This window comes from Cavia porcellus, unplaced genomic scaffold (genome assembly GCF_034190915.1).
Source record: "Cavia porcellus strain 051 isolate PalLab524CR breed Dunkin Hartley unplaced genomic scaffold, mCavPor4.1 scaffold_29, whole genome shotgun sequence".
NCBI lineage: Eukaryota > Metazoa > Chordata > Mammalia > Rodentia > Caviidae > Cavia > Cavia porcellus.
In genome coordinates this window covers 49,847,778-49,874,106 of record NW_026947512.1, presented here as the reverse complement: position 1 = coordinate 49,874,106, position 26,329 = coordinate 49,847,778, and the positions used below count along the sequence as shown (strand labels likewise).

Genomic DNA, 26,329 nt, shown 5'->3' with positions numbered 1-26,329 from the left:
AGTAGAAGGCACATGGAGGCATGGTATGGGATTTATTTCTGGTACCTCTCCCTTTCCTCTCTGCTACTGTTCCAATGTTTTCTGACCTTCATGAATTAAGTATCTGTCTTAGTTACTTTTTACTCATCGCTGAGACAAAATACCTGAAGTCCAAAGTTGGGAAAGGAAGGGTTTATTTCTTATAGTTTTTGGAGTTTTCAGTCCATACTCAGTTGGCTCCAAGGCAGGCTGGCATGGCGGGGCCACAGTTCATGGCGGCTGCAAACAGCAGAAACCGGCAAGAGAGAGAGAGAGACCCACCTTCTTCCTGCTATTACATCACATCCTGGCTTCACCCCTATGTGAGTGTAGCACTGACACCATCAATCCAAGCACTAGACAATGAACCAATCACAAATGCACAATGCAAACTCATGAGGCCTGGGGCCACAAACATAAACCATGACAGTATCTTTGCTCCACCACACTCTTCTGTCATGATGTTCTTGTGTTGGGATCAGTGAAACAAGAACTGAATCTCCAAAAACCATAAGCTAAATTACACCTCTCTTTCTTTAAATTGTGGGTGGTGGGTATTGTGTCCCAGCAACAGGAAAGCTGACTAATGCAGAAAATTGATTACCAGAAAAGTGGTGTAATTACTACAATGCTACCTGACTATGTTGTTTAAAAGCCTTTGGAACTGGTTTGTGGGGTAAGTTTGGAAAGGTTTGGAGATTCAGGTTAGAGAAGCCTTAGAATGCTATAATTCTTAGAATGCAGAGTTGAATGTGTGATTGTGGTCAAAGCTCAGTAGACCAAAATTCTGACAGAAATGAGCACAATGAAAGCCAGACTTAGGAGATTTCAGTTGGGACCAAGGATTCCATAGTCAGTTGGAGTACAAGCCACGCATATTCTATTCTAGCAAAAAAAATTGCCATGTTTTATCCATGTGCTGAGACTTTGTGGGTGATTGAGACTGAGTAGTGGACTAATTAATCTGGTGAAGGAAATTTCAAGACAGCTCAACCTTCAGGCTATGGTATGAGTACTGATGGCTGCGTTTAGCCAGATTTATGGTGAGGATGGAAGGGCAGAGCAGAAAATTTTGAAACACTTAAATTTTGGCACATAAAGAACTATGTACTGTTGTACTCTAAAAAAGTAGCTTCATCATTTTGTGTATTATAGCAAACCTGTACCGTGGCTTACTAAATGTTTTTTTTTTTTTTTTTGCTAACTGATATGTTAAGTGACCCAATTGATATGTTGAGCAATACTCTCCCCTGTAAAGAATTGCAAGAATTTCACTTAATTGAGATGTTAACCAGAGCCGCCCTCTACAAACAAGAAGAGTGGTGCTAAAACAAGCTAACAAGGGTTGTTAATCACGGTTAGGCGCCTCTATTCTTCGCTAAAAAACTAAAAAAGACTAGAAGGCTCTCTAATTTACACATTGTTTGAAGTAACTTGTTTATATACAGGGAGATTTGAGTATGAGTTTAACCTTTTTGCCTAACCTTAGTTACTTTTCCCACAAGATAGATACCCCATCGTTTTCCTGTTCTGTAGCGCGCCTTATTGCCTCCCCCCACCCATCTATCTGGGCCATAAAAAATTTGGGTTTCTGGTGACCTCTCCCCGACCCAGTGATGATCTGTCATAAAATGAGCCGGCCCCAATTTTAAGAACTGCTTAGCTCAAGAGAAATTACCGGGTAATACTATGGCCCAAACCCCGATCGGTGTTTTCCTTTTGTTCTGTATGTATCAAATGAGTTAGATATCAGATCTTTATAAAACTTAAGTTCCAGCATCTCATAACTCGTGACCCCTTCGCACTCACTAGCGAAGACAAGCTGTCCTGAGATAATTAACTCTCCACTTTCTTCTCCAAATATTGCTGCAGACGTGCCACTCTGAGATAATGTCAGTCTGCAGGAAGGCAGTAATTTGAGCAACACCAGAAACTCCCGAGACTGTCAGAGCTAAGTGGACAGCAATACAGTTTCCAGATGCAGGTCAACAGGTTTAATGGCCTTGCAGGTTTCCCCCCACTTTCCCTTACTTTTAAAAACCTCTTTCCCCAGTCTTGGGCGCGCAGTCTTTGGGTCGATCCAGGAGAGACTGTGCCGCCAGGACTGGCTCAATAAAGCCTTTGCTACTTAAATTTTGGACTCTTGTTTCCTTGGATTTTATACCAGGGCCCACATTATAACATTTGGGGGCTTGTCTGGAATGGAAGCAAGACCACAGACTCATTTCTGAACATCTGAAAGTAAGTGCTCTGGAGGTTTTTGTTTGGGCCACGGTCAATTTGTAATTTTGAGGGGACGCCCTCAATTTGGGAGTGGGAACCACCCGAGGACAGAGTCAGTTGGTTTGTCGGACAAATTCTGTCCATCTGTGACTCTGCCCAGGGTGAGGAACCACTCCGTTCGGAAGGGGACGCCCTTAATTTGGGAAGTGAAGCCCCCGAGGATGGAGTCAATTGGTTTTTGCCATTTGTGACTCCGCCTGGGTGGGGAACCACTCCGTTAGTTAAATTTGTTAATTCCTCCAGATCCCAAAATTTGACTAATTTTTGAGCAAAGGCCATTCTGCTGCAGCTTGTCTTGTCTTGTCTTGTCTTGTATGTCGGTCTGTGTGTCCATTTGTTCTAATTGTCCCCCTTTTGGTCACCTAACTCTAACAGAGCCTTCTTTCTTAGGAGCTCCTTCCTGGAATTCGGAGCGGGCAAAGGTGATTCCGACCGTTTGCCTAGTCTCTGAAGCCTTTCTGTTTAATCCTAACTTTGCCTTTTAAGTTTTTTTTTCCAGCAGGGAAAACCAGTCAGCGACACCACCAGCTATGGGTCAGAACGAGTCCATTATGGGTCAGAACGAATCTGTTCCCAGCACTCCCCTTAGCCTTGTCATTGACCATTTTAAAGAATTCCAGAGGTGGGGTGGGGGATATGGGGGAAAGGTTCACAAAGCCAGACTAACAACCTTTGTCACACAGGAGTGGCCCCTGGGGACCCAAGGAGTCTGGCCCCCTTTCGGGTTCTTTGATATGGAGACAGCTCGAGCAGTCCACCAGTATGTATTTGGGCCCCCGCTCACCCCGATCAGATTGTCTATATCCAGGCTTGGATAGATATAATCTATGATGCTCCCCCTTGGATTGAGCCACCTCCGAATGGAGTCCTAACAGCCCTCAAACCGAAATCCAAGGCTGAAGAGGTGACATCCAAGCCCAATGCACCTCCAGTCTTACCTCCGAGTGAAGACTTCTCTGACCCGCTAGACATCCTTCCCTTACCCCCTCCCCCGTATCCTGCCCCTGAGCCACAACCTGACTCCACCTTGCCCTCCCCGCCTTGGCCCATTCGAACCCGCCGCCACGCTTGACCAGAGGGACCTCTGGAACAGGGCCACGAGGCAGCGCCACTGTGTCCTCTGCGGGAGGTCCCTGCCCCAAGCGGGGGCTCCATGTTTGTGTACACCCCCTTCTCTTTCTCTGACCTCTATAACTGAAAAAGTCAGAATCCCTCTTTCTCGAAGGACCCGGAATCTCTGATTAGCCTTATAGAGTCTGTTTTCTCCACCCACCTTCCCACTTGGGACGACTGCCAGCAGATCTTACGTATCCTTTTCACGGCTGAGGAAAGGATGCGAATCTGCGCTTTGGGGCAAAAGGGAGTCCGAGAACAGGATGGATCTCCATCCACTGATCAGCAACGAATTGAGTACTTGTTCCCCTCCTCCCGACCCGAGTGGGACCCTAACACGGATGCAGGTAAGAAGGCTCTAGATGAATATCACCTGAGGCTCTTAGATGCACTTTGTGCGGCTGCTAAGAAGCCCATCAACCTGTCCCGAGTGAGTGCAGTGCAGCAGTTAGCCGATGAGTCTCCAGCTGCGTTCTTAGAGCGCCTTTTAGAGACCTATAAATTATATACTCCAATCAATCCGATGGCACCCGAGAATGCACGAGCAATTAATATTGCTTTCATGTCCCAGTCGGCCCCTGATATTAGGAGAAAGTTACAAAAGCTTGAGGGATTCGAGGGAATGCCTCTCAGCCAGTTGGTCGAGGTCGCGCAAAAGGTTTTCAACAATAGGGAAACCTTGCAAGAAACAACAACCAAAAGGATGACTAAAGTACTGGAATTACTTTGCAAAAAAGAAGCCAAGAGGTCAGCTAGCCCTAGGAAAAAGGAAGCTCGAGGTCAGCGACCTCCTCTAGACAAAGAGCAATGTGCATACTGTAAGGAGATGGGACATTGGCATAAGGATTGCCCAAAGTTAAAGCCTAGGGCAGAACGAGAGACTAAGGCCCTGTTGTCTCAAAAATGAGGAGGTCAGGGCTCGCCGCCACCCCCCCCCCCGAGCCCCGGATAACTCTCCAAGTGGGGGGGCAACTGGTGGACTTCCTAGTCGATACAGGAGCCACCTATTCTGTGCTGACTCAACCATTAGGAAAACTAACCAAGCACTCTGTCGATGTGATAGGAGCCACAGGGGGCCGAAAATCGTACCCAAAGGTGACAGCTAGTCTGGCTCGACCTGGACGTAGACTGGTCCAACATGATTTTCTTTGGGTCCCTGAGTGCCCGGACCCCCTTTTAGGGTGGGACCTCCTCCATAAATTACAGGTGCAAATTGACTTTGTTACGAATGAACCAAGACTGAAGCTAGGGGCTGACACACCCTCGAAATCGGAGGGTATTAGAGTGCTGGCTCTTGTCCCAGAAGGAGAAAGTTACCGCCTGCTGGGAAATTTGTCTGGTGTACCCGAGTTGTCACGAACTGACTTAGAGTTAAAACTGCTGAACAAATGGGAACAGGAGATTCTAGAAGTCTGGGCAGAAAACAACCCTCCAGGGCTAGCAGTCAACCAAGTCCCCCTTGTGGTGGAACTCTTGCCTCAGGCACACCCCATCTGCTTAAGGCAATACCCAATAAGCCTGCAAGCCCGGAAAGGGATTAAAGTCCACATACAGAGACTAAGAGACAATGGTATTCTCATTCCTTGTGTCTCTCCCTGGAACTCGCCCTTGCTCCCAGTTCAGAAACCAGGGACAAATGACTATCGCCCTGTACAGGATCTCCGAGAGGTTAATAGATGAGTTCTGACTCTACACCCAACAGTGCCAAATCCTTACACCCTGCTCAGCCTCCTCAATCCGGAGAACACCTGGTACTCTGTCCTGGACCTGAAGGATGCCTTCTTCACCCTGCCTCTTGCTCTGGTGAGTCAACCCCTATTTGCCTTCGAGTGGACTGACCCAGATACAGGGGTAAAGGAACAGCTGACCTGGACACGTTTACCTCAGGGCTACAAGAACTCTCCCACTCTTTTTGACGAGGCGTTAGCAAGAGATTTAAAAAAGGATTTAAAAAAGAACACCCCGAGATAGTGCTCCTTCAATATGTAGATGATTTGTTAATAGCCTCAACGTCCCTAGAAACATGTCAAGAGGCAACTGAGGAGTTGTTAAAGACCTTGGGACGATTAGGCTATAAAGTCTCGGCTAAAAAGGCTCAACTGTGTCATCGGGCCGTGACTTACCTGGGCTATAAATTACAAGAAGGAAAGAAGACTTTATCAAAAGAAAGAATCCAGGCCATATTACAGATCCCATCCCCAGAAACTAAGAAACAGGTGCAGGAGTTTCTGGGAGCTGTCAGATACTGCAGACTATGGATTCTAAACTTTACTGAAATCGCTCGCCCATTGTATGACTCTTTAAAGGGAGAGACTCAAAAGTCGCTTGACTGGACAGATGAGTGCGAGCAGGCTTTCCAACAGCTCAAGCGAGCCCTGACTGAGGCTCCAGCCCTGGGGCTCCCTGATGTTTCTAAGCCCTTCACCTTGTTCGTAGATGAACTCAGAGGCATAGCAAAAGGGGTTCTAACTCAAGATATTGGCCCCTAAAAGAGACCTATAACCTATCTTTCTAAAAGACTCGACCCAGTGGCAGGAGGGTGGCCTCTGTGCCTGAGAATTTTGGCCACTGTGGCAATGCTACTCAAAGAGGCTAAGAAGCTCACTTTTGGACAAAAGATTTCTATGGTAACCTCCCACAGCCTAGAGACTCTTATTAAACCCCCCCCAGAAAAATGGCTTTCAAATGCCAGAATTCTACACTATCAGGCCTTGCTTCTAGACCCAGAATCAGTAGTTTTCAAGACCTCCTCAGCTCTAAACCCAGCCACTCTCATGCCTGACGATAACCCAGAAAACCAACAGATGCCTCTCCATGAGTGTGCTGACATTCTCGAGTTACAGCAGAACTTGCGAGCTGATCTAACTGACCAGCCTTTTAAGGACGCTTACAATTATTTCACCGATGGAAGCAGTTTCATCCAGGACGGGAGGCGAGTGGCCGGCGCAGCAGTGACCACCGAGAAAGAGGTACTCTGGGCTAAGCAGTTAGAGCCTGGCACTTCTGCCCAAAAGGCAGAGCTCATTGCTCTGACAGGGGCATTAAAGCTAACCACAGGAAAGAGGGTAAACATCTACACAGACAGCAGATATGCTTTTGCTACTGTACATGTACATGGGGCTATCTACCATGAACGCGGTCTCTTGACCTCGGCTGGGACTAAGATTAAAAATGCCCCACAGATCCTAGACTTGCTAGCAGCTGTCTGGCTACCTCAGCAGGTTGCTATTATTCATTGCAAGGCACACCAAGTGGGAGATGACCCCATCATCATAGGGAACAATTTGGCAGATCAGGCTGCCCGAAAAATAGCAACCACATCAGAGGGGCCTGCAGAGAAAATAACTGCCCTGATGTTAGTCCCGTAAGCCTTGTCAGAGCCAGTCTATTCAAAGACAGATTTACAGCTAGCATCTCAACTTGGAGCCAAGCCCCACACTCCAGGGGGCTGGTACCAGCTGCCCGACAAGCGAGTGCTGTTACTTGAAGCACTAGGATGAGAGCTTTTGCAGCAAGCTTATCAGGCCACTCATTTAGGAGGAACTAAACTAGCAGAATTGTTCAGAGATCGGTTTTTCATTCCAAAGCTCTCCAAACTAACTGCCTCTCTGAGCTCCAGATGTCCACAGTGTTTGTTGGTCAACCCAACCAGGAAACCTCCACTGGAAACCACCCGGTATCGAGAAACCTCTCCAGGAGAACACTGGGAAGTGGACTTCACGGATATGGTAAAACCTGGCTTACAGGGACACCGCTATCTCCTGGTGATGGTAGACACATTCACTGGCTGGGTAGAGGCCTTCCCCACTAAGTCTGAGTCAGCCTTGGTAATAGTTAAAAAGCTGCTACATGAGATTATACCCCGATTTGGCCTTCCATTATCAATGGGGTCCGACAATGGCCCGGCTTTTATAGCCCAAGTTACTCAAAAGTTAGCCCAAGTATTAAAAATCAGTTGGAAACTCCATTGTGCCTATCGGCCACAAAGCTCGGGACAAGTAGAGCGCATAAACCAGACCATTAAGGACGCTTTAACTAAGCTGTCTTTAGAAACTGGCGACAATTGGGTGAGCCTCCTTCCCTTTGCATTGCTGAGGGCCAGATGCGCCCCATATATTTCTGGGATCTCCCCCTTTGAGGCTATGTTCGGGAGACCCCCACCATTAGTCCCTAAGTTGTCAGAAGACAAATTAGCTGAAGTAACTAACCAAGATCTCATTAAGTCCTTACAGAGTCTCCAGCCTGTGCTGACCTCAATTCACCAGCTGTTCAGACAAAAACATCTGAACCCCCCCTTGGGAACGCTGCCCCAAGCGTCAGTTGAGCCAGGAACGTTGGTCCTGGTGCGACGACACCACCGGGATTCGCTTGAGCCGCACTGGGAGGGACCGTTCACCGTGGTGCTCAGCACTCCCACCTCCATCAAGGTAGCAGGAAAGACTTCGTGGATCCACCACACACAAGTCAAACCACTGGAAGCTACAGACTACGAAAAGGGTCCCCGATGGACAGTACAACGGACTGGAAACCCGTTAAAGTTAAAGTTTGTAAAGGACTCTCAGCCATAAAATTATGTCTGTACTGTGGTATTTGGCTTGGTGCTCGATTGTAATTGTAAACCCCGGGAATGGAGACTGGATTATTTCAGACGAGAAAACTAAAAGGGGACTAGGGAGAGCTAAAGGCATGATAAATCAAGTCACCATTGACCTATGTATGCTTTTCAATGGGATAATAATTAATGATGACAGCCCAACTGGCAGGGTAGGTGGGTCGGTCCACCATAACTTCTGCTCGGGCCGTGGGCCTAAAGCTCTGCAAGTTATGTTTCAACTCAAGCAGGCATCCCTATATGTATGTCCTAAAAACCAGCCTGACCCCAATTATAATGTGTACTGTGCCTCCGATCCAAAACATCAATATTGTTATTCGTGGTCATGTGTCACAGGGGGCCTAGATGGATACTATAACTCTGAAAAGTATCTCGCTGTCAAGTACATAAGAAACAAAAACTGTTATGGTGTTTATACTTATAACCCAGTCCAGCTGACCTTTCTAAATCCAACGGATTTTAGGTGGCTGGGGCAGGGACTTACTTACGCTGTTAAAATTTATAAATCTGGACATGATCCTGGAATTAGTATCAATATCTTATACAAGCCACCTAAAAAGCCTCCTGTAGTCATTTACAGGAGAGGATGCCGCCAAGTGACAGCCCCCACTCAAAAGGCACCCATTAATTTCCCACTCAGTCGACCCCGGAGGCACACTCCGACGACTAAAGTGACTGAGGCCACATGCAGTGGGAGCATTCACCACACAGGCCAGCCCCAGATAAAGCTGTGTACGTGGAGGGGGGAAGGGGGCATCCCACACTGGATAGAGATTAGAGTGCCTAGCTTCGATCCAACCTCGTGGCAACCTTCAACAAGGGCTACAAAAACTGGTTTAAGAAGGTCTAGATGGGCACAGACTGAGCCCAAAGCCTCCGCCCCACCTTTAATGATAGCGGAAATATTCCAACCTTTAGAAGTAGCGGCTGAGCTACTTAACAGTTCCGTTGATAGCGATTTAAAAATCCCATGCTGGCTATGTATGTCCCCAGAGCCCCCCCCCCTTCTATGAGGGCTACATCACGGTCACTGATAAACTAGCCTCTGATCCCTCTAGATGCAAAATGCTCCTTCCCCAATCGTTATGAAAAAGCACCAGTTTAGAGGGGATAACTGGTACCTGCATATATCATTCTAGCCACACAGCCCCTGAGTATTGTGACCTTTCTCATTCCTATCACATCACAGGAGCTGGTGACACTACTCCCTTAGTAGCCCCGGCCAGCCATTGGTGGGCTTATACTTCAGGATGGTTCCCTTGTATGATTTCAAAAAAGTTTGTTGTTGACCAAGATGAGGTGTGTGTACTAACCCAGGTTCTGCCTAGAATCTACTGGCACTCCGAGAAAGAAAAAAACCGGGTTCTCATCCCAGCCAGTCACCAGATCAATAAGAGAAGTCCGGCCCTCCCTATTGTGGCTGGGATCAGTGTATTCTCAGCCCTCGGGATGAGTGCTGCGTCCATGGGAGTTAGCATACACCAATACAATATGCTATCCCAAACAGGTAGATAAAAAAATAAAATGAGTCCAAAATGCTATTGAGGCCTTAGAGAGTTCAATAGACTCATTAGCTAAAGTAGCTCTCCAAAATCGCAGAGGACTAGACCTCTTGCTAGCTAAAAAAGGAGGACTGTGCTTGGCCCTGGGAGAGCAATGCTGCTTGTACGCCAATAAGTCCGGGATAGTTAGACAAAACTTAGCGGAACTCCAAAGAGGCATACAAAAAAGAGAGAGACTAAGACGAGGAGCTCTAGGGTGGGCAAAACAAATGTTCTCCTTCCCACCATGGATGACCAACATAATAGCGACCGTAGCCGGTCCTATCATTGTGATTCTAGTGCTAGCTACTTTGGGCCCCTGCATAGTAAATAGGCTGACTGCATATATCAAGTGTCAGGTACAAAGTATAAAATTAATGATGGTTAGGCAACAAGCGTATGAGCTTGTCCCCGGCAGACCTTAAGTACGGCCAAGGATTTGGCCCAGAAGTCACAACATCAGAGGGGAATGTTGTACTCTAAAAAAGTAGCTTCATTTTGTGTATTATAGCAAACCTGTACCGTGGCTTACTAAATGTTTTTTTTTCCTAACTGATATGTTAAGTGACCCAATTGATATGTTGAGCAATACTCTCCCCTGTAAAGAATTGCAAGAATTTCACTTAATTGAGATGTTAACCAGAGCGGCCCTCTACAAACAAGAAGAGTGGTGCTAAAACAAGCTAACAAGGGTTGTTAATCACGGTTAGGCGCCTCTATTCTTCGCTAAAAAACTAAAAAAGACTAGAAGGCCCACTAATTTACACATTGTTTGAAGTAACTTGTTTATATACTGGGAGATTTGAGTATGAGTTTAACCTTTTTGCCTAACCTTAGTTACTTTTCCCACAAGATAGATACCCCGTCGTTTTCCTGTTCTGTAGCACGCCTTATTGCCTCCCCCCACCCACCTATCTGGGCCATAAAAAATTTGGGTTTCTGGTGACCTCTCCCCGACCCGGTGATGATCTGTCATAAAATAAGCTGGCCCCAATTTTAAGAACTGCTTAGCTCAAGAGAAATTACCGGGTAATACTATGGCCCAAACCCCGATCGGTGTTTTCCTTTTGTTCTGTATGTATCAAATGAGTTAGATATCAGATCTTTATAAAACTTAAGTTCCAGCATCTCATAACTCGTGACCCCTTCGCACTCACTAGTGAAGACAAGCTGTCCTGAGATAATTAACTCTCCACTTTCTTCTCCAAATATTGCTGCAGATGTGCCACTCTGAGATAATGTCAGTCTGCAGGAAGGCAGTAATTTGAGCAACACCAGAAACTCCCGAGACTGTCAGAGCTAAGTGGACAGCAATACAGTTTCCAGATGCAGGTCAACAGGTTTAATGGCCTTGCAGGTTTCCCCCCACTTTCCCTTACTTTTAAAAACCCTTTCCCCAGTCTTGGGCGCGCAGTCTTTGGGTCGATCCAGGAGAGACTGTGCCACCAGGACTGGCTCAATAAAGCCTTTGCTACTTAAATTTTGGACTCTTGTTTCCTTGGATTTTATACCGGTGCCCACGTTATAACATGTACAAAGTAGACCAAGGAATGTGTGTTTCCTGAAGATATTAACATCTTTAAAAAGAAAACAAGTTCTCTGTACCAGGGCAAGAAGACGGATACCTGGAGGCATCAGTGAGAACTGATCCATCAGGCTCAAGGTCACAAAAGCATAAACCTTTCCCTGGGGACAGGAGCTCTTTGAGAAAGGTCCAGAGAACCATTTCTCTATCATCCACTTCATTGTGTTCAGCCACTCAGGCACACGGAGGCCATGGTCCAAGAGATCTGGTAACTACTTGAGCCGGCACAGGCTGGGGACATAGCTTAATGCAAGAGCCCTGGGTGCAGGCATAAAGTTCTTTCTGGATTAGTATAATTATGCCATTTCAAATATAAGAGCGTTGCATTATATTTCCAATTTTTCTCTCTTAGCCTTTGTGCTACATTATTAAACGTCTTGTTTTACATACATTATAAAAGTCCCAATACACTACTGTTCCATTTTACTTTTAGAAATTATCTTTTTAAAAGATCCTTAAAATAAGAAAATTTTCTTTTTAGATTCATCCACATATTTACTGTTTACCAAGCTCTTCATTTCTTTGTGCAGGTCTAGAATTCTCTCTGGTATCATGTCTCTTCTGCTTGGATACCTTTTTTATTTCTTGTAACTTACGTTTACTGATGATGGCTTTTCTGCTCTCGTGTGTCTGCAAAAACATTTGTTTTACCATTTCTTCTGAAATATGCTTTTGGTTGGAGCAAACTTCCATGATTACAACACTTTTTTCTTTGAGTCCTCTGCAAGAATTGTTCCATCATCTTCCGTCTGATCAAAGGATTCTTTTGCCATCCCTGCCTGCTTCTGCCTTCTCGCTACCTCAGGCTCCAGAGTGGCTTTGGCTCTGGGGAGTACCTCAGTAAAGTAGCAGAGGGACCGTGAGACTTCAGCTCTCACCAGGCATAAACACTGAAGACCCCTCCATCATTAAGCCACTTTGCAAAGAGGGTAAATGAAGATCTCAGACCTCCTGTGATTAGGACCTAATGATTAGCATTACCTCAGTTATCTTTAGAATGGTGAGATCTGAGGTGAATTCTAGCCATTATAGGTTTATCCCTCCACAACCACCAAAAAAAAAGGGATCAATCCTATGTTTTAATATCTGTAATAAAGAGAAATTTGAGTGATCATGGAATGATTTTCACTTTTACTTTTTGTGGGCAGAATGCTCTAGGTAAAGCAAATCCTTTGTTACTTCTTGAAACATTCTTGTGTCTTAATAAGAGGTCTTTTTAATAAATTTTCCATTGATACTTGAAAAAGTAAATGTACATTTTTTATAACTATATTTCAGCATGTATCACTTTGCAAAGAATATAAGACTTACTGCAACATTTCACTACCTTTTTCACTTAAACCTGGTACCTGTAACAACTTCAGAGTATCTGTACACTTTTGTCTCAAGACATACAAATTTGGGGCTGGGGGTTTAGCTCAGCGGCATAAGCGCCTGCCTTGAAAGCAGGCAGTCGTGAGTTCGATCCCCGGTACCGATAAAAAGGAAAAAGACAAAAAAAAAAAAGACATACAAATTTATAGAGACTCACATGTCCCAGAAATGTCTAACTCTGTAATGTCATAGAACCGTGCTATAAACAGCCCATGTGGAGCCCGTGCTGCTTCCTGGAGGAGAATCCCTTGGTGTGCAGTGCTGGCCCTGCGCTGTGAACAGCTCCAGATCCCTGTGCCAATGCAGCTTCCTGGTCCTGCCCCAGAGGGTCTCAGGATGAATCCTGAGTATCTGATTCTCTAAGATACTCACCCTTGATTCTGGGGCACACTACAGTTTGAGAACTACCAATCAGAGTCCATCATAGACATGCCTTCTTAGTTTTTGTTGTTGTTTGTTTCTTCTCCCAAGAAACAAGAAATGTATATCACGTTCTATTAATGGAGTCACCCTTTGTGGATGTACTGGCTCTTGCAGTCTCTTGTTTTACACCAGAATGTTGCTATATGAAAGAAGAAAGCTAATATGCATTACCCCTACATATTTCAGTAGCTACTGTTACATATATTTTCTCATTAAATCTTCACTACATCTGGGCAGGGTGATACATGCCTATAATTCTGGCTATTTGGGAGACTGAGGCAGGAGAATAGAAAATTTGAGGCAAGACTGAGCTATTTAGAGACAACTTGTGTCACAATAAAAGTCATAAAAAGGACTGGGGATGTAGTTCAGTGCTCTATGGGTTCGTTTCCCAAAGTCCTCTCCCCCTAGATCCTCATTACAGTATTGCTACCTGATATAGTGAATTGAATGGTGGCCTTAAAGAGGGTATATGCACATCCTAACACCTGATATTTGCATATAACCACTCTAATACACCTGGTACCTGAGAATATTATCTTTTTTGGAAAAGTTATTTGCAGATGTATTTACTTTAACTGTCTAACGAAGAGGCCATCTTAGATTACCTGGTAGGCTATGGTAGGCTCTGAACAGAATGACCAGCTTCCTGGGAAGAATTAAGAGAGAAGGCAGCCCAGATAAGAACAAGGTCTTGTAGCTTCAAATGCAAAGATGAGAATTATCCTCCACAAGTCAAGGAAATCTTAGACCACCAGCATCTGGAAGAAGCAAGGAAGGGCTCTCCCTCTAGAGCTTTTGAGGAAAGATGGTCCTGTGATTCAGACTTCTAGCCTCAGAGCTGTGGAAGAACACATTTTTGTTCTATCAAGCCACCGGCTTTTTATAACATAGGCCTTATGAAACCCAAAACATAGTAGTTTTGTAATTCCCATTTGTAATCATGATGCTGGATCTATCGTAGTGGGTGAAATTTTATTACAGTAATTGCCTGGTTCTACTGACAATGGCAACTTTGAGTAGTTCTTCCTTTTAGAGGACTTTCGCTTTGAACACATTTCTGTCTGCTTTAAAGGGTCCTTAGATAATAGTCCATGGAATGAAGTGAGAAAATTTATAATTCCCAAAATTCTGTGTGGGAATTGTTCAAATAACTGAAAGAGTGTGGCTCACTGTGTCTTCCACAGCATTTAGCTGAATAGTGTTCATGGCCAAGCAGCTACAGCATGCCCGAAGCTGTGGATGCATGGTGGCACCACAGCAGAGCAAAGCCCACCCAAGGAAAAGCAAGCAGCAGCTAGAGTTGGGAAGCGGCCTGGTGAGCCCGGGTTCTGCCTCTAGCAATCTCACTGGCATTCACTTGCAGCCAGCACTGTGCCCTGCTTCAGCGCCCTGTGCAGCTGGATAAGCTGCCCATTTCAAAAGCAACCCTCTAAACACATATTCAACTTTTGGGCATTTGACCATCTAAAAGCACTTCCAGATAGTTTTAAGGTTAAAGCACTAGCTTTAGAATTTGGAGGGAGCTGGGTGGGATTTTAACTCAGTCACTTAGAGCAAGTGATTTAACCTCCCTGAGTGTTGACATTCTAGCCTAGGAAGTAGAATCTAGCTTCAGAGGGTAGCGACAAGAATTTAAGGAGGAAAGAACTCAGCAAAGTGTGTGGCAGTCGGGACATTTCTGGGACAGCTCTAATTACTGTTCAGTGTGTTCCATTGCCAATAACTTGTACCTCGGGCTCGCAGGCTCTCCCTTTTTTCTAAAGACATAGGTGGCAGAAGGGAGAGGAGAGAGGAGAGGAGAGAGGGAGAACAGAAGGGAGGAAAAGGAAAAACAAAGAGAAAAAAGGCAAAAGAAAAAAGGAAACTAAAGAGAAAAAGAGGAGTTGAAAGAAAGGGAGAGGAATAGGAATAAAAGAAGAATCAAGATATATTATGTACAGGTGCAAATCCCTGTGATGAATGTGATCATTATGGGTATCTAAAACATACTAATAAAAGTAATTAATTAATTTTAAAAAGAAGATGGGTACTATAGAAATAATTTGAGCTTCTCATATGCTTAACAGTTTATTGAAGAATTTTTTGTGTCTAGAATTAGCATTTAATGTGAAATACTACTTAATTCTTAAGCACTGCCCCTTGTTTTTGAGGGTGTGACTCGGAGATGTCAAGTGTGGTGAATGCGAATAGCCAGTGACTGAGAAAACTGGATTATGAGAGCGTTAATGGCAGTAGGCAGTTTTTAAAAGCACATGAGATCCTTAAATTATTGATGATGTTTTTGCTGCAGTGAATGTATGAATAATACATGTATAAAGGACTACTTGGGTTTTTTGTCCAATTCTTTATGGATAACGAGAGAGTTTTTCCATTTTGAGTTTAAGAGAACTGACAGTTGGAGAAAGGTCAGCACAATGTTTATCCTTGCAGTTTCTGCTCCAAAACACCTTCAAGAGCATGCCCAATTTTATGTAACCACATCAAATGTTCTTCTTTATATTTGGAGTAGAGTAAAGCAAACAAAAGGGGAAAAGCTTACAATAAATTTTACAATAAATTTCTTATTAAATAATATTTTTCAAATCTATGGGTAAAATCAAAATAAAATAAATTATTCTCTGAAGCCTATAAATTTTCTAACAGCAGTGTTTTTAAGCACATGTTTAAAGTATATGCATTTTACAATCACCTTAGAAAGTATGTGTATACAATACAACTTGCTTGCTTTTTTCTCTCCATTCTTCCTCCTTCCACCTCTAATTCCCCTTTTTCTATTTTCATTCTTGTTTATGTTAATCTTAGCTCATACTCATGACATATGTTTGCATTCAGTGAGGTTATTGGCTTCCTGTACATAGCATATCTTTATTCTACTTACTTTCCTTTCACCTCCCCTCGCCCCCTGTTCTTTGTCTCTTGGACAACTTCCTGTCTGCAAGAGATCTACCTGCTTGTGTCCTTCTATTCATCCTCTATTGATTTCTTTGTTTATACCTTGCCTTACTCAAATGAGAGATATTATATGGCATTGAAGCCTATGCGTCTGCTTTACTTCAGTCAACATTATATTTTCCAGGTGTACCCATTTTCCTATGAATGTCTCAGATTTGTCCTTTTTATAGCTAAGTAAATATTCCATTGTAGATATATATATATATATATATATATATATATATATAATTTGTCTTTTTCGTTTTTATTGGTACCAGGGATCAAACTCACGACTGCCTGCTTGCAAGGCAGGCGCTTATGCCACTGAGCTAAATCCCCAGCCCCATATTTTTTATCCAATCATCTGCTGATAAGTATACAGACAATGTGTAGGATGTCACTTAAGAATTGCACTGCTGGGCTGGGGGTTTAGCTCAGCGGCATAAGCGCCTGCCTTGCAAGCAGGCAGTCCTGAGTTCGATCCCTGGTACCGATAAAAATGAAAAAAGACCAAAAAAAAAAAAAAAAAAAAAAAGAATTGCACTGCTGTACACATCGGTTTGCATGTATCACTGTAATATAATGTCTTAGCTCTTTGGGCAAGATACCTACATGGGGGATAGCTGGATCATATGGAATTTCTAATTTTAGTTCTTTGAAAAATTTCCATACTGATTTCCATAATGGTTATACATTCCCACCAACAGTGTAGGAGGGTTTCTTTTTCACCACAGTATCACCAGCACTTGTTATGGTTTGATTTCTTGACAATTGCCATTCTTTTGGAGTAAGATGGAATCTTAGCATTGTTTTAAATTATAGTTCTCTAATGGTCAGAGATATTGAACACTGTTTTAATATATTTGCTGGCCATTTATACTTCTTGCTCTGTGAAGTTTCTGTTCATTTAACTTGCCCATTTCTTGACTGGATCTTTTACTTTACGTGATATAACTTTTTTAGTTCTTTGTATATTCTAGATTTTAGTCCTCTGAAGAGAAGCTAGCAATTTTTTTTCCATTCTGTGGGTTGTGTGTATACTAATATATCCCTTTGTTGTACAGAAGTTTTTTAATTAGATGTAATACCATCTATTGATTCTTGCTGTTATTCAGAGTGGGAACAATTGTAGTTCCTCTACCTACAGCTTCAAGAGTTTTACCTATTTTCCAGGAGGTGCAGTGTTTCTACTTTAATGCTTTTATCTTTTTTAAGAAAATAAAATCAAACAACATAAAACAATAAAGACAATCAAAACACAATAGTAAAAGTGATACAGGACTTTAAAGCAAGATAATAGGAAATCAACAATGGCAACCATAATGCTTCTTGTTATATTCAAAATAGCTGCCCATTCCATCAGAACTAATAAAATCAAATAAAACAGGACAAAACAAAACAGTGAAAGTATTTCAGGACTTCAAAACAAGATAATAGAAATTCAACAGTGGCTATCATAATGCCTCTTGTTATCTTCAAAATAGCTGCGCATGCCATCAGATATAATGAAATCAAACCAACAAAATTGAATAAAACCAATAAAAACAAAACAATGAAAACAATACAGGACTTTAAAACAAAATAATAGAGAACTAACGATGGCTTCCTCCCTCCACTTTCACTTTCCCAATGTCAACGGTGCACTTTGGATTCCACTAATTCCTTCAAGTTTTTTATACTAGGGAGACAACATGATATTCACTTACATGAGTTCAAACCATTTCACCCAAGAGCTTGATCGCAAGGTTTACCTACAAAAGCCTTGTGATTATCCTTCTATATAGCCTTGTAGCTTTCCACTGTATAAAAATGCCATATCTTTCTTAACAGTTCTATCTATGGTTGGTGGGCAAGCCACCCCTGCATTTTTCTGATCCACTGTCACATGGAGAATTGTTTTCTCTCCTTTGACTTTCCATCTATGAATTTCCTTTCAAGTTAATGTGTCTCTTGAACACATATTGATGGGTCTTGCTTCTTTTTTTTTAAATTTTATTTAAGGAGAAAAAAAAGCAGAGAAAGGGTATAAGTTATACAGATTTACAGAAAAAAAAATAAACAGTAGGAAATCACTAGTTAATGGATTACATATTGTCATCTTAGAAATAATTGTTCAAGTCACAAAATTAAAGCTTGTAAAGTGGACATTCCAACAATGATACTGCAAACAGTTCTGTTCAATAATCCAATAAAACTCAGTGATATCATTTTCTATCTTATACACTTAAATATACATGCAGTTATATAGTTTAGAGCACTTTCTTTTCCTCTCTTTTGTACAATGACTATTACACATTTTGGGTTTCAATGCTCCCATGGTTCTTATTACTTTTTTGGAAGAGAGTAAAACCAAATGTGACATAACAGAACAGAGTTGGTCAAATCAAAAGGGTGGACATAATAGATACTGTAAAAAACATAATACAAGGTGATCAACAATGGTTACCATAATGCCTCCCGCTATCTCTAATAGAATTGCCTATATCATTAGTTATAATAATATTGAACAAAACAATAAAGAACAAAACCGACAAAACCAAAACATTGGAGACATTGTAGGTCTTCAAAAGTAGATAAAAGTCAACGAGAATGGGCATCTTAATGAATCTCATTATCTTCACAGCTGTTGCCTAAACTTTCGAACCTGATACTACCCAGCAAAACAGAATAAGGGGACATCAGTCAAAAACAAGATGGTAAGAGTAACACAGGGCTTTAAATCGAGATAATGGAAAGTCAAAGTGGGTTACTATAATATATCCTGCTATTTTTTATTTATTTTTCCCTTAATTAAAAGAATAAAAATTAAAAAGTAAATAATGGAGTGGAGATTGAGATAAAAGAGGGCATAACAGCAAAACAGCGCAGATCAAAACATAACCATTTAAGCAGAATAGTGTTTCACCACCAGATAATCCTGACATAAAAGTAGTTACCATATTGTCTCTTTCCTTGAAATCCTTGAGTACAACTTCGTATACTATAGCATTAAATATATCAAAACAATGTAAAACCATTTAAGAGAATGACAGCATTACAGGGTATTTAGAATCGACTAACAGAAAATGAACAATGGTTTCTGTATAATCTCCTTGTCTTTAAAAGGTTTTTGCTTATACTATCGTACATAATAAAATCCAATAAGATACAACCTATTTAGACTATTGGAGACAGAAGAACAAAAGCTAGATGAAACTTCAAAACAAGATGATACTAGATCAGTATTACCTATTAAGGTGTCATTTTCTCCAAAATAGCTGTTCCTATCATCCAATCTTCTCTGCCTCATTTCTGTTGAGCTCTTTTTCTGTCAGTAGCTGTCAGTTTGTCTTCTTCATTTTGTTCTCTGCTCCATTCATTGTGGCCTCCCCGCCACTATTTCTGGATTCTTTGTATTTTTCTTTTTTTAGAATATTCTGCAATACTTTCTGTAGAGTTGAATTGGTGGTTGCAAATTCCCCCAGTTCCTCTTTATCCTGGAAGCACCTTGTTTTTCCATCAATATCCAGGGACAGTTGTGCAGGATATCTCAATCTTGGCTGGAGATTATTATCTTTCAAAGCTTGAATTATTTCCCCCCATGCTCTTCGTGATTTGATGGTTTGTGCAGAGAAATCTGCTGTAATTTTGATGGGTGTTCCCTTGTAAGTGATCTGTTTCTTGTCTCTGACAGCTTTTAATATTCTGTTCTTGTATTGAATTTCTGGAATTTTTATTATTATATGCCTGGGTGTTGCTCTGTTTGGGTTGTAGGTAGCTGGGGTCCTGTATGCCTCATACATCTGAGTATCTTTACCTTTTGCTAAATTAGGAAAATTCTCCTGGATTATTTCTGTGAGTAGCTTTTGTAGTTCATTTGTTTGTGTCCCTACTTCTTCTTTTATGTTCTTAATCCTTAAGTTATGGATCCTCTTATCATTTTCTTGTCTTTGTATTATTGCTGTTTGTTTCTTTGTTATTTTAAAAAAGTTTTTCATTTCATTCTCCCATATTACAAATCTGCCCTCCCGTTCAGATAGTCTGTCCTTAGTTTCTTTCAAGCTGTTATGCCAGTTTTCGATAGACTTCTTAGTTTCTTGGTAGTTCCTTTGAACCTGCTTCATGTATTCTATGCTTTCTCTGTTTTCTCCATCAAACAATTCTCCCCTCTTTTTCTGTTCTTCCATTCCACCATCTGTTTTTTCTTGGGTGGTGCTTAGCATTTCTCTAACTATTCTGCATACTTCTAGCTTCAGGTCATTGATAACTTCATTCCTGAACTGATCTATGAGGCTCTCTATATGGCGCTTTATGTCTATTGGTGAGGTGTCTGCTATTACCTGTTTCTCAGAATTGGGGGCCGAGGAGCCTTTCTTGTTGCTGCCTCTTCCCATATTCTCTGTTCCTTATATATGCAAGCTTACATAGGAGGCTCAGCTTCCCTCCCTGTCAGCCACAGCCTGATCGAATTGCGCTGGTTAGGTGTTCCCGCCCACCACAGCGCACCAGGAAGTTCCAGACCAGGCAGCCTACGCGGGACCTGCCCCTCCCAGCCACCGTCAGGCTCTGGGATCTGGGTTGGGCCAGCCCACTGGGTCCACCAGCAGCGTCACGCAGGCTAGGCACCCCTCACCAATCCCGCCTGAGAGGGGGATGTGTGGCTGAAGTCGCCACTGCGCCCTGCTCCCGCAGGATTGCCCAGGCCCAGAATGACCTCCGCTGGAGTCAAACTGTGGTAGAGTGTCAGTTTCTCTCACTCACCTCACCACAAGCCAGTGCACGCCTCCCTGCCTGTCCTGTTTTCGACTTCGTTCGTAGACCCCCATTCTCAGAGCTTCCGCGCGTCTCTCTCCTTGCCGAGCTGACGTAGAGGCAGCTGCCGCGCAGCGGGAAACCCAAATCGCGGCTTCCAATGGCGCGGGCTCCAGCCTCCACACTGAGGCTTTTCTGTTCCTGTTTTAGCACCAGGACTGCATTCCAAGTTGATTCTCTCAACCCAGTTCGTTCCTGAGTCAGCAGAGCATATCTCCACCGGCTTATGTCTCCTTACTCCGCACTCTTCCTGACTTCTGAGCTGAGTCTTTCAGAGAGCCTCCGTAGTAGCTGTTATCTGTCTGCCATGTTCTCCCAGAAGTTGGGTCTTGCTTCTTGACCCACTCTGCCTATCCTCCTTTTTATTGGTACATTGAGGCCCTCTATATTTATGGTTATAACCAACATGCACCGGTTTGTCTCTCCCTTGCTTTTCTCCTGCCATCTGCTCTCTTCTTTTTCCACCCTCTTCGATTATCTGCCCCACTGTGTGATCCCACTTTGCTGCTGTTCCTGGTACTGTGGTTCATTTTTGTCTCCCTCTAGAATGTCCCTCAGTACCCTTTTAGGGTTGATTTGATGGTCATGAATTCCTTCTGTCGTTCTTTTTCATGAAGTACCTTATTTCTCCATCAATTTTGAAAGACAATCTTACAGGATACATCAATCTGAGTTAGAAGTTGTTTTCTTTCAGGGCTTAAAATACTTCACTCCAAGGTCTTCTTGACTTGGTGGTTTGTACTGAGAAGTCTGTCATGATTCTGATGGGTTTTCCTTTATAGGTGATCTGTTTCTTTTGTCTACCAGCCTGTAATATTCTGTTTTTGGGCTGACTTTCTGGGATCTTGATTATTGTATGCCTGGGCATAGATTTAGTTTGGTTATGGCTAGTTGGAGTTCTATATGCCTCACTTATCTGCACATCAGGTCTTTTCCCATGCTTGGGAAGATCTCTGCTGTTACTGTTTTTTATGTATGTCATTTATGTTGACTCCTGCTTTGTTGCTGACACCTATCACTCTGAAATTATTTTTGTGTGTGTCTTTTCATGGCTGTTGAATTGTTATTTCCCTATTTCTTGTTATTTTTAAGAGATCTTTCCTTCCAGGGTCACTAGCTGCCTTCCTATCTTCAACAGTATTCAGTTTCTTTTAAGCAGTGTTGCCATATTTCCATAGAGTTTTTCATTTCCTGGATATCTCTTTGAGTCTATTTCATGCATTCCAATTCTTATCTATATTGTTCATTCAAGGATTCCCTCATTCTCCTATGCTCCTATTTTTTTAAATCTGTCTTTTTTAGATACTCAGCAAGCACTTTATTATGTATGTTATTTCTTCTTTCACTGAGATATTATTTCTGATCTGATTTCTTTTATAGCCTCATGAAGAAGGCTCTTTACTTCTGCTGCCATCGTTCCAGGTGTATGGCTTCTGCTTTCTTGCATGTCCATGTCTCCTGGACTTGTTCTATTTGAGCTGGAGGCCAGAGATCACCTTCTTGCCATTTTCCTGGGTTTCTCTGGAAAAGAGGGTTGTGGGGTTCCAGGTACTTCCCACGTGGGCCCCCTATCCATGGAATACGGGATGAGCCAGCCACTTGGATTTCTCCTAACCCAGGTTTTCAGGGAGCCACTGGGGTATGGGATGGGCTTATCCAGATGCTCACAGACTCTCTAATGTGTGGTTGGTTGGTTCTGGTCCTCACTGGCTACCTGGGGAAGTGTCCTGATGGCCAGTGTGTACACAGGGGTTAAGCGGGCTACTTCTCCCCACCCATGCTGGCTACCCATGGGAGAGTCCTGGTGGTGGCCAAAGTTTTTATTACATATGTTATTTCTTCTTTCACCCGAGATATTATTTCTGATCTGACCTTTGATTCAGTTTGATTTTAATTTAGTGTACAGTGAGAAATACAGATACAGATACAGAAATACAGATACAGTTTCAATCTTATGCAAACATTTATCCAATTTTCCCAGCAACACTTGTTGATTAGGTTGTCTTTCCTTAATGTATTCTTTTGACACCTTTGCCAAATATCAAATAGTTAAATGTGTCAGGGAGAGTTTTTGTATCCTCAGTCCTGTTCCATTGATACACATGTCTATTTTTGTTCTATTACCATGTCTATTTATCACCATTGCTTTGTAGTATAGCTTGAGGTCATGTATTACAAATCCCTCTGCTTTGCTCTTGTTGCTCAACATTTGTTTTGCTCGTCTGGATCTCATCTAGTTTCCATATAAATGTTAGAATTGTTTTCTCCATTTCTATAAAGTACACTGTTGGTACTTTCACTGAGACTGCATTGAACCTGTATAACACTTTTTTGGGAGCATGAACATTTTGACAATATCGGTTCTACCTATTCAGAAGCAGTGAACCTCTTTCCATTTTCTGAGGTCCTTGTCAATCTCCTTTTTGAGAATACTGCCACTTTTTAGAGATTCTTCATTTCTTTGCTTAGGTTAATTCCTTCATTTTCCTTAAAGTTTCTGTGAATACTTTTGTTTTCATAATTTCCTTCTCACCTAGCTCACTATTGGTGTACACAATGTTAATAATTTTTGTGCATTGATCTTGTATCCTGCTACTTTCCTGAAGTGGGTTATTAATTCTTAGAATATTTTGGTGGAGTTCCTGGAGTCTTTTATGTAGTGTATCATGTTATCTGCAACTTATAGTTCTTTCCTTTCTCTTTTTATCCTTCTCTTGCCCAACTGCTCTAATTAATGTTTTAAGTATTATGATGAATAGAAGTGGTTTATCTACTTAATTCTTTCCAAGAATCAGTTCTTTGACTCACTGATTTTTTTGTATTTTTTAAGATTCTATTTCATTAATTTCTGCTCTAATTTTTATAATTTCCCTACTTAATTTATTTTGGGCCTGGATTGTTATTGTTTCTCAGGTATCTTAAGATTTCTATTAAGGTTTTTTTTAGCTTGCTTTATTTTCCTAATGTGCACATTTATTGTAGCAAACTTTCCTCTTAGGCTTTCTTTCAATGTGTCAGAAGTTTTGGTGATTTGTATTGGCACTGTCATTAACTTTCAGAAAATTTTTAATTTCTTCCTTGACTTTTTCTCTGGCTTATTATTAATTTTCCAGGTGCTTCTACCTTTTCTATGATTTCTTCTGTAATTCTATTTTCATTGCACAGTGATTCAATAGCACTCATTAGATAATTTCAGTTATTTAACATTTACTTAAGCAGATTTAATGGAGTAGTATGTGATCTATTTTGGGGAAAGTACCCTGTACTGCAGAAAAGAATGTGTATTCTGTTGTAGAAGGGTAAAATACCCTGTAGAAACCTACTAAATCCATATGTTCAATGGTGTGGTTCACCTCTGATATTTCTTTATTGATATTTTGTTTAGTTGATCTGTCTCTTTATAAAAGTGTTAAAAAGTGTTAATAAAGCTCCATCATGAATGTGTTAGTAGTCATTTGATTTTTATGTTCAGCAGTATTTGTTCTATGAAGATAGATGCTTGGTGCATACATATTTATAAATGTTATCTCTTCTTGTTAGATTGCTCCCCTAAGAAAAATGTAGTGATCTTTGTCTGTTCTAATAAGTTTTAGCTTGCAGTTTGTGCTTTCTGAGATTAAAATTACTATCTGCTTGTTTTCAGGGTCCTGGTGCCTGAAATATTGTTTTCCACTATTTAATCTTTACTCCATGTGTGTCTTTTGGATTCTGTGAATTTCTTGACTATAAGACTCTTGGATTCTGTTTTTTATCCAGCCTGCCAACCCATTTTTTTAATTGGAGAATGGGGCCATTAACATTGAGAGATATTACTGAGATATGTTGATTATTTATTATCATTGCATTCTTTCTGTGTTGGTTATACCTTTTTTTTTCCTCCTGTCATTTTGTTGCTTGTGCAATGACCTTTAAGTTTCTGCTTAATCTGGGTTTTTAGCCATATTAATTTCATTGCTTTTGTCTAGGGTAATGCTGAGCATTTTCTGGTGTCCTTGCTTCATTATCATAAACCTCTTGAGCTACTCTTTTTCATGCAATGCCCTTATTTCTCTATCTATTTTTTAAAGAATGCTTTGCTGTGTAGGTTAGAATGTTGGAAGTTGCTTGCTCTTAGGGCTTGAAATACTTCAGTCTCTTCTAGCTTTTAAAGTTTGTGTTGAGAAGTCTGCTGTAATCGAATAGTTTTACCTTAATATGCAATGTTTTGGTTTTTTCTTTGACTGCATTTAAAATTCTGGGTTGTTTTGTTTTGTTTAATATCTAACAACTCAATAAGGATATATTGCCAGACCTGGTGTCACCACTTTTGAACAATCCCAGCCCTTAGAAAGCTGAAGCAGGAGAATAGCCAGAAGTTCAAGGCCAGCCTGAACTATATATAGCAAGACCCTGCCTCTCAAAAAAAAAGCACATAAGTCTTGGTGAGTACTGAAAGCCATTGAAACTCTAGAAAGTTAATTCCAATCTACCACTACCAGTGTAATGCATGGTGAGAATAAAGACACTAAGGCATATCTGTAGTTGTGTGGAGATGAGGGAGTCCTAAGGCCAGATAGGGCAATGGTTAACTAGAACGAAGACCTCAACCCAGGACTGAACCCAGGTTTTATCCACTCAAGAAGAGGGGACTGGATCAAGGATAAGTGACTGTGAGAGTGGTGGGAAACATGTGAGTGTCATGAGCACTGCAAAGTGGGCTCGTTAGGCAGTCTGAAATCACCTCTGCAATGTGCAGAGAGGATATTCACAAGGAGTAACTTGAATAACACAATTTGAAGCAGTATCTAAGGTTTTGGGGTCAGTGCTCCAGCTCTCATGTGTAATCTTTTATGCCCTGGGAAGTCATAGCCTCTTATCTTGAGGCTCAGTGTTGGCCAGCCAACAGTGTGGAGCATGGCTCTCCTTCTTGCCTACCTCACACATGCTTCTTGGGTGCTACAGGCCAGGGCAATACTGACTTGTCACCTTGCTTCAAAGACTACCGTCAGCACCTCAGTTGGACCGACTTGCATTGGTTAAAGCCAACTGAAGAGATAAGGAAAAGTCCAAGCCAGCTCTGTATATATCAGCATATGGAAACAGGGCCAGGTTGAGCCAAAATGGAGATAATTGCTCTTCTTTCAAGGGCAATCATTCCAGTAGTCCTCCACAGGTGAGCCTTTTTTTCATCATAGTTGTTTGGTGTTCTGTAAGCCTCATTTCCTTGGGTATTGAACTCTTTTCTCATATTTGGGGAGTTTTCTGCTATGATTTCTGTAATAATCCCATCTGAGTTATCTTCTAGATTTTCTCTAGTTCCAGTTTACCTTAGGTTGGTCTTCTTAGTATTGGCTAGTAGCTATTGGATGATCTTTTCTTGTTCTCATATTTTTATGACTTCTTTGAGTACTTCTTGATAATTTATCATTTTTTCCTCCCATTTCAAACACTCCATCTTTGCATTGGTCATTCATTAATTGCATTTTTGCAATTAATACAGATTTGCAAAAATACAGATTTTTATTTAAGATATTTCTGCCTGACACCTTTTGAAGATTCTATATACTTTTTTTAAAGAGAAAAATCAGAAAAGAAAAACAAAAAACAAAAGGCTTAGCAAACTCAAAACAATAACAATATAGGTTTTTCAAAACAGAATGAAAGAAATTTAACAAT

At 41.8% G+C, this 26,329-nt stretch overlaps 1 protein-coding gene across 1 annotated transcript in view; it reads left to right on the top strand.

Annotated features, from left to right (window-relative positions):
• The window catches only part of LOC100722601 (olfactory receptor 2G3-like), a 95,208-nt gene extending 91,835 nt beyond the window's left edge, over positions 1-3,373 (top strand). Inside the window, exons 2-3 of the mRNA XM_003464619.3 lie at positions 2,804-2,923; positions 3,046-3,373. Coding sequence (XP_003464667.3) covers positions 2,804-2,923; positions 3,046-3,373 — 448 coding nt within the window. The remainder of the gene's footprint in view (positions 1-2,803; positions 2,924-3,045) is intronic.
• Positions 3,374-26,329: the final 22,956 nt, after the last annotated feature.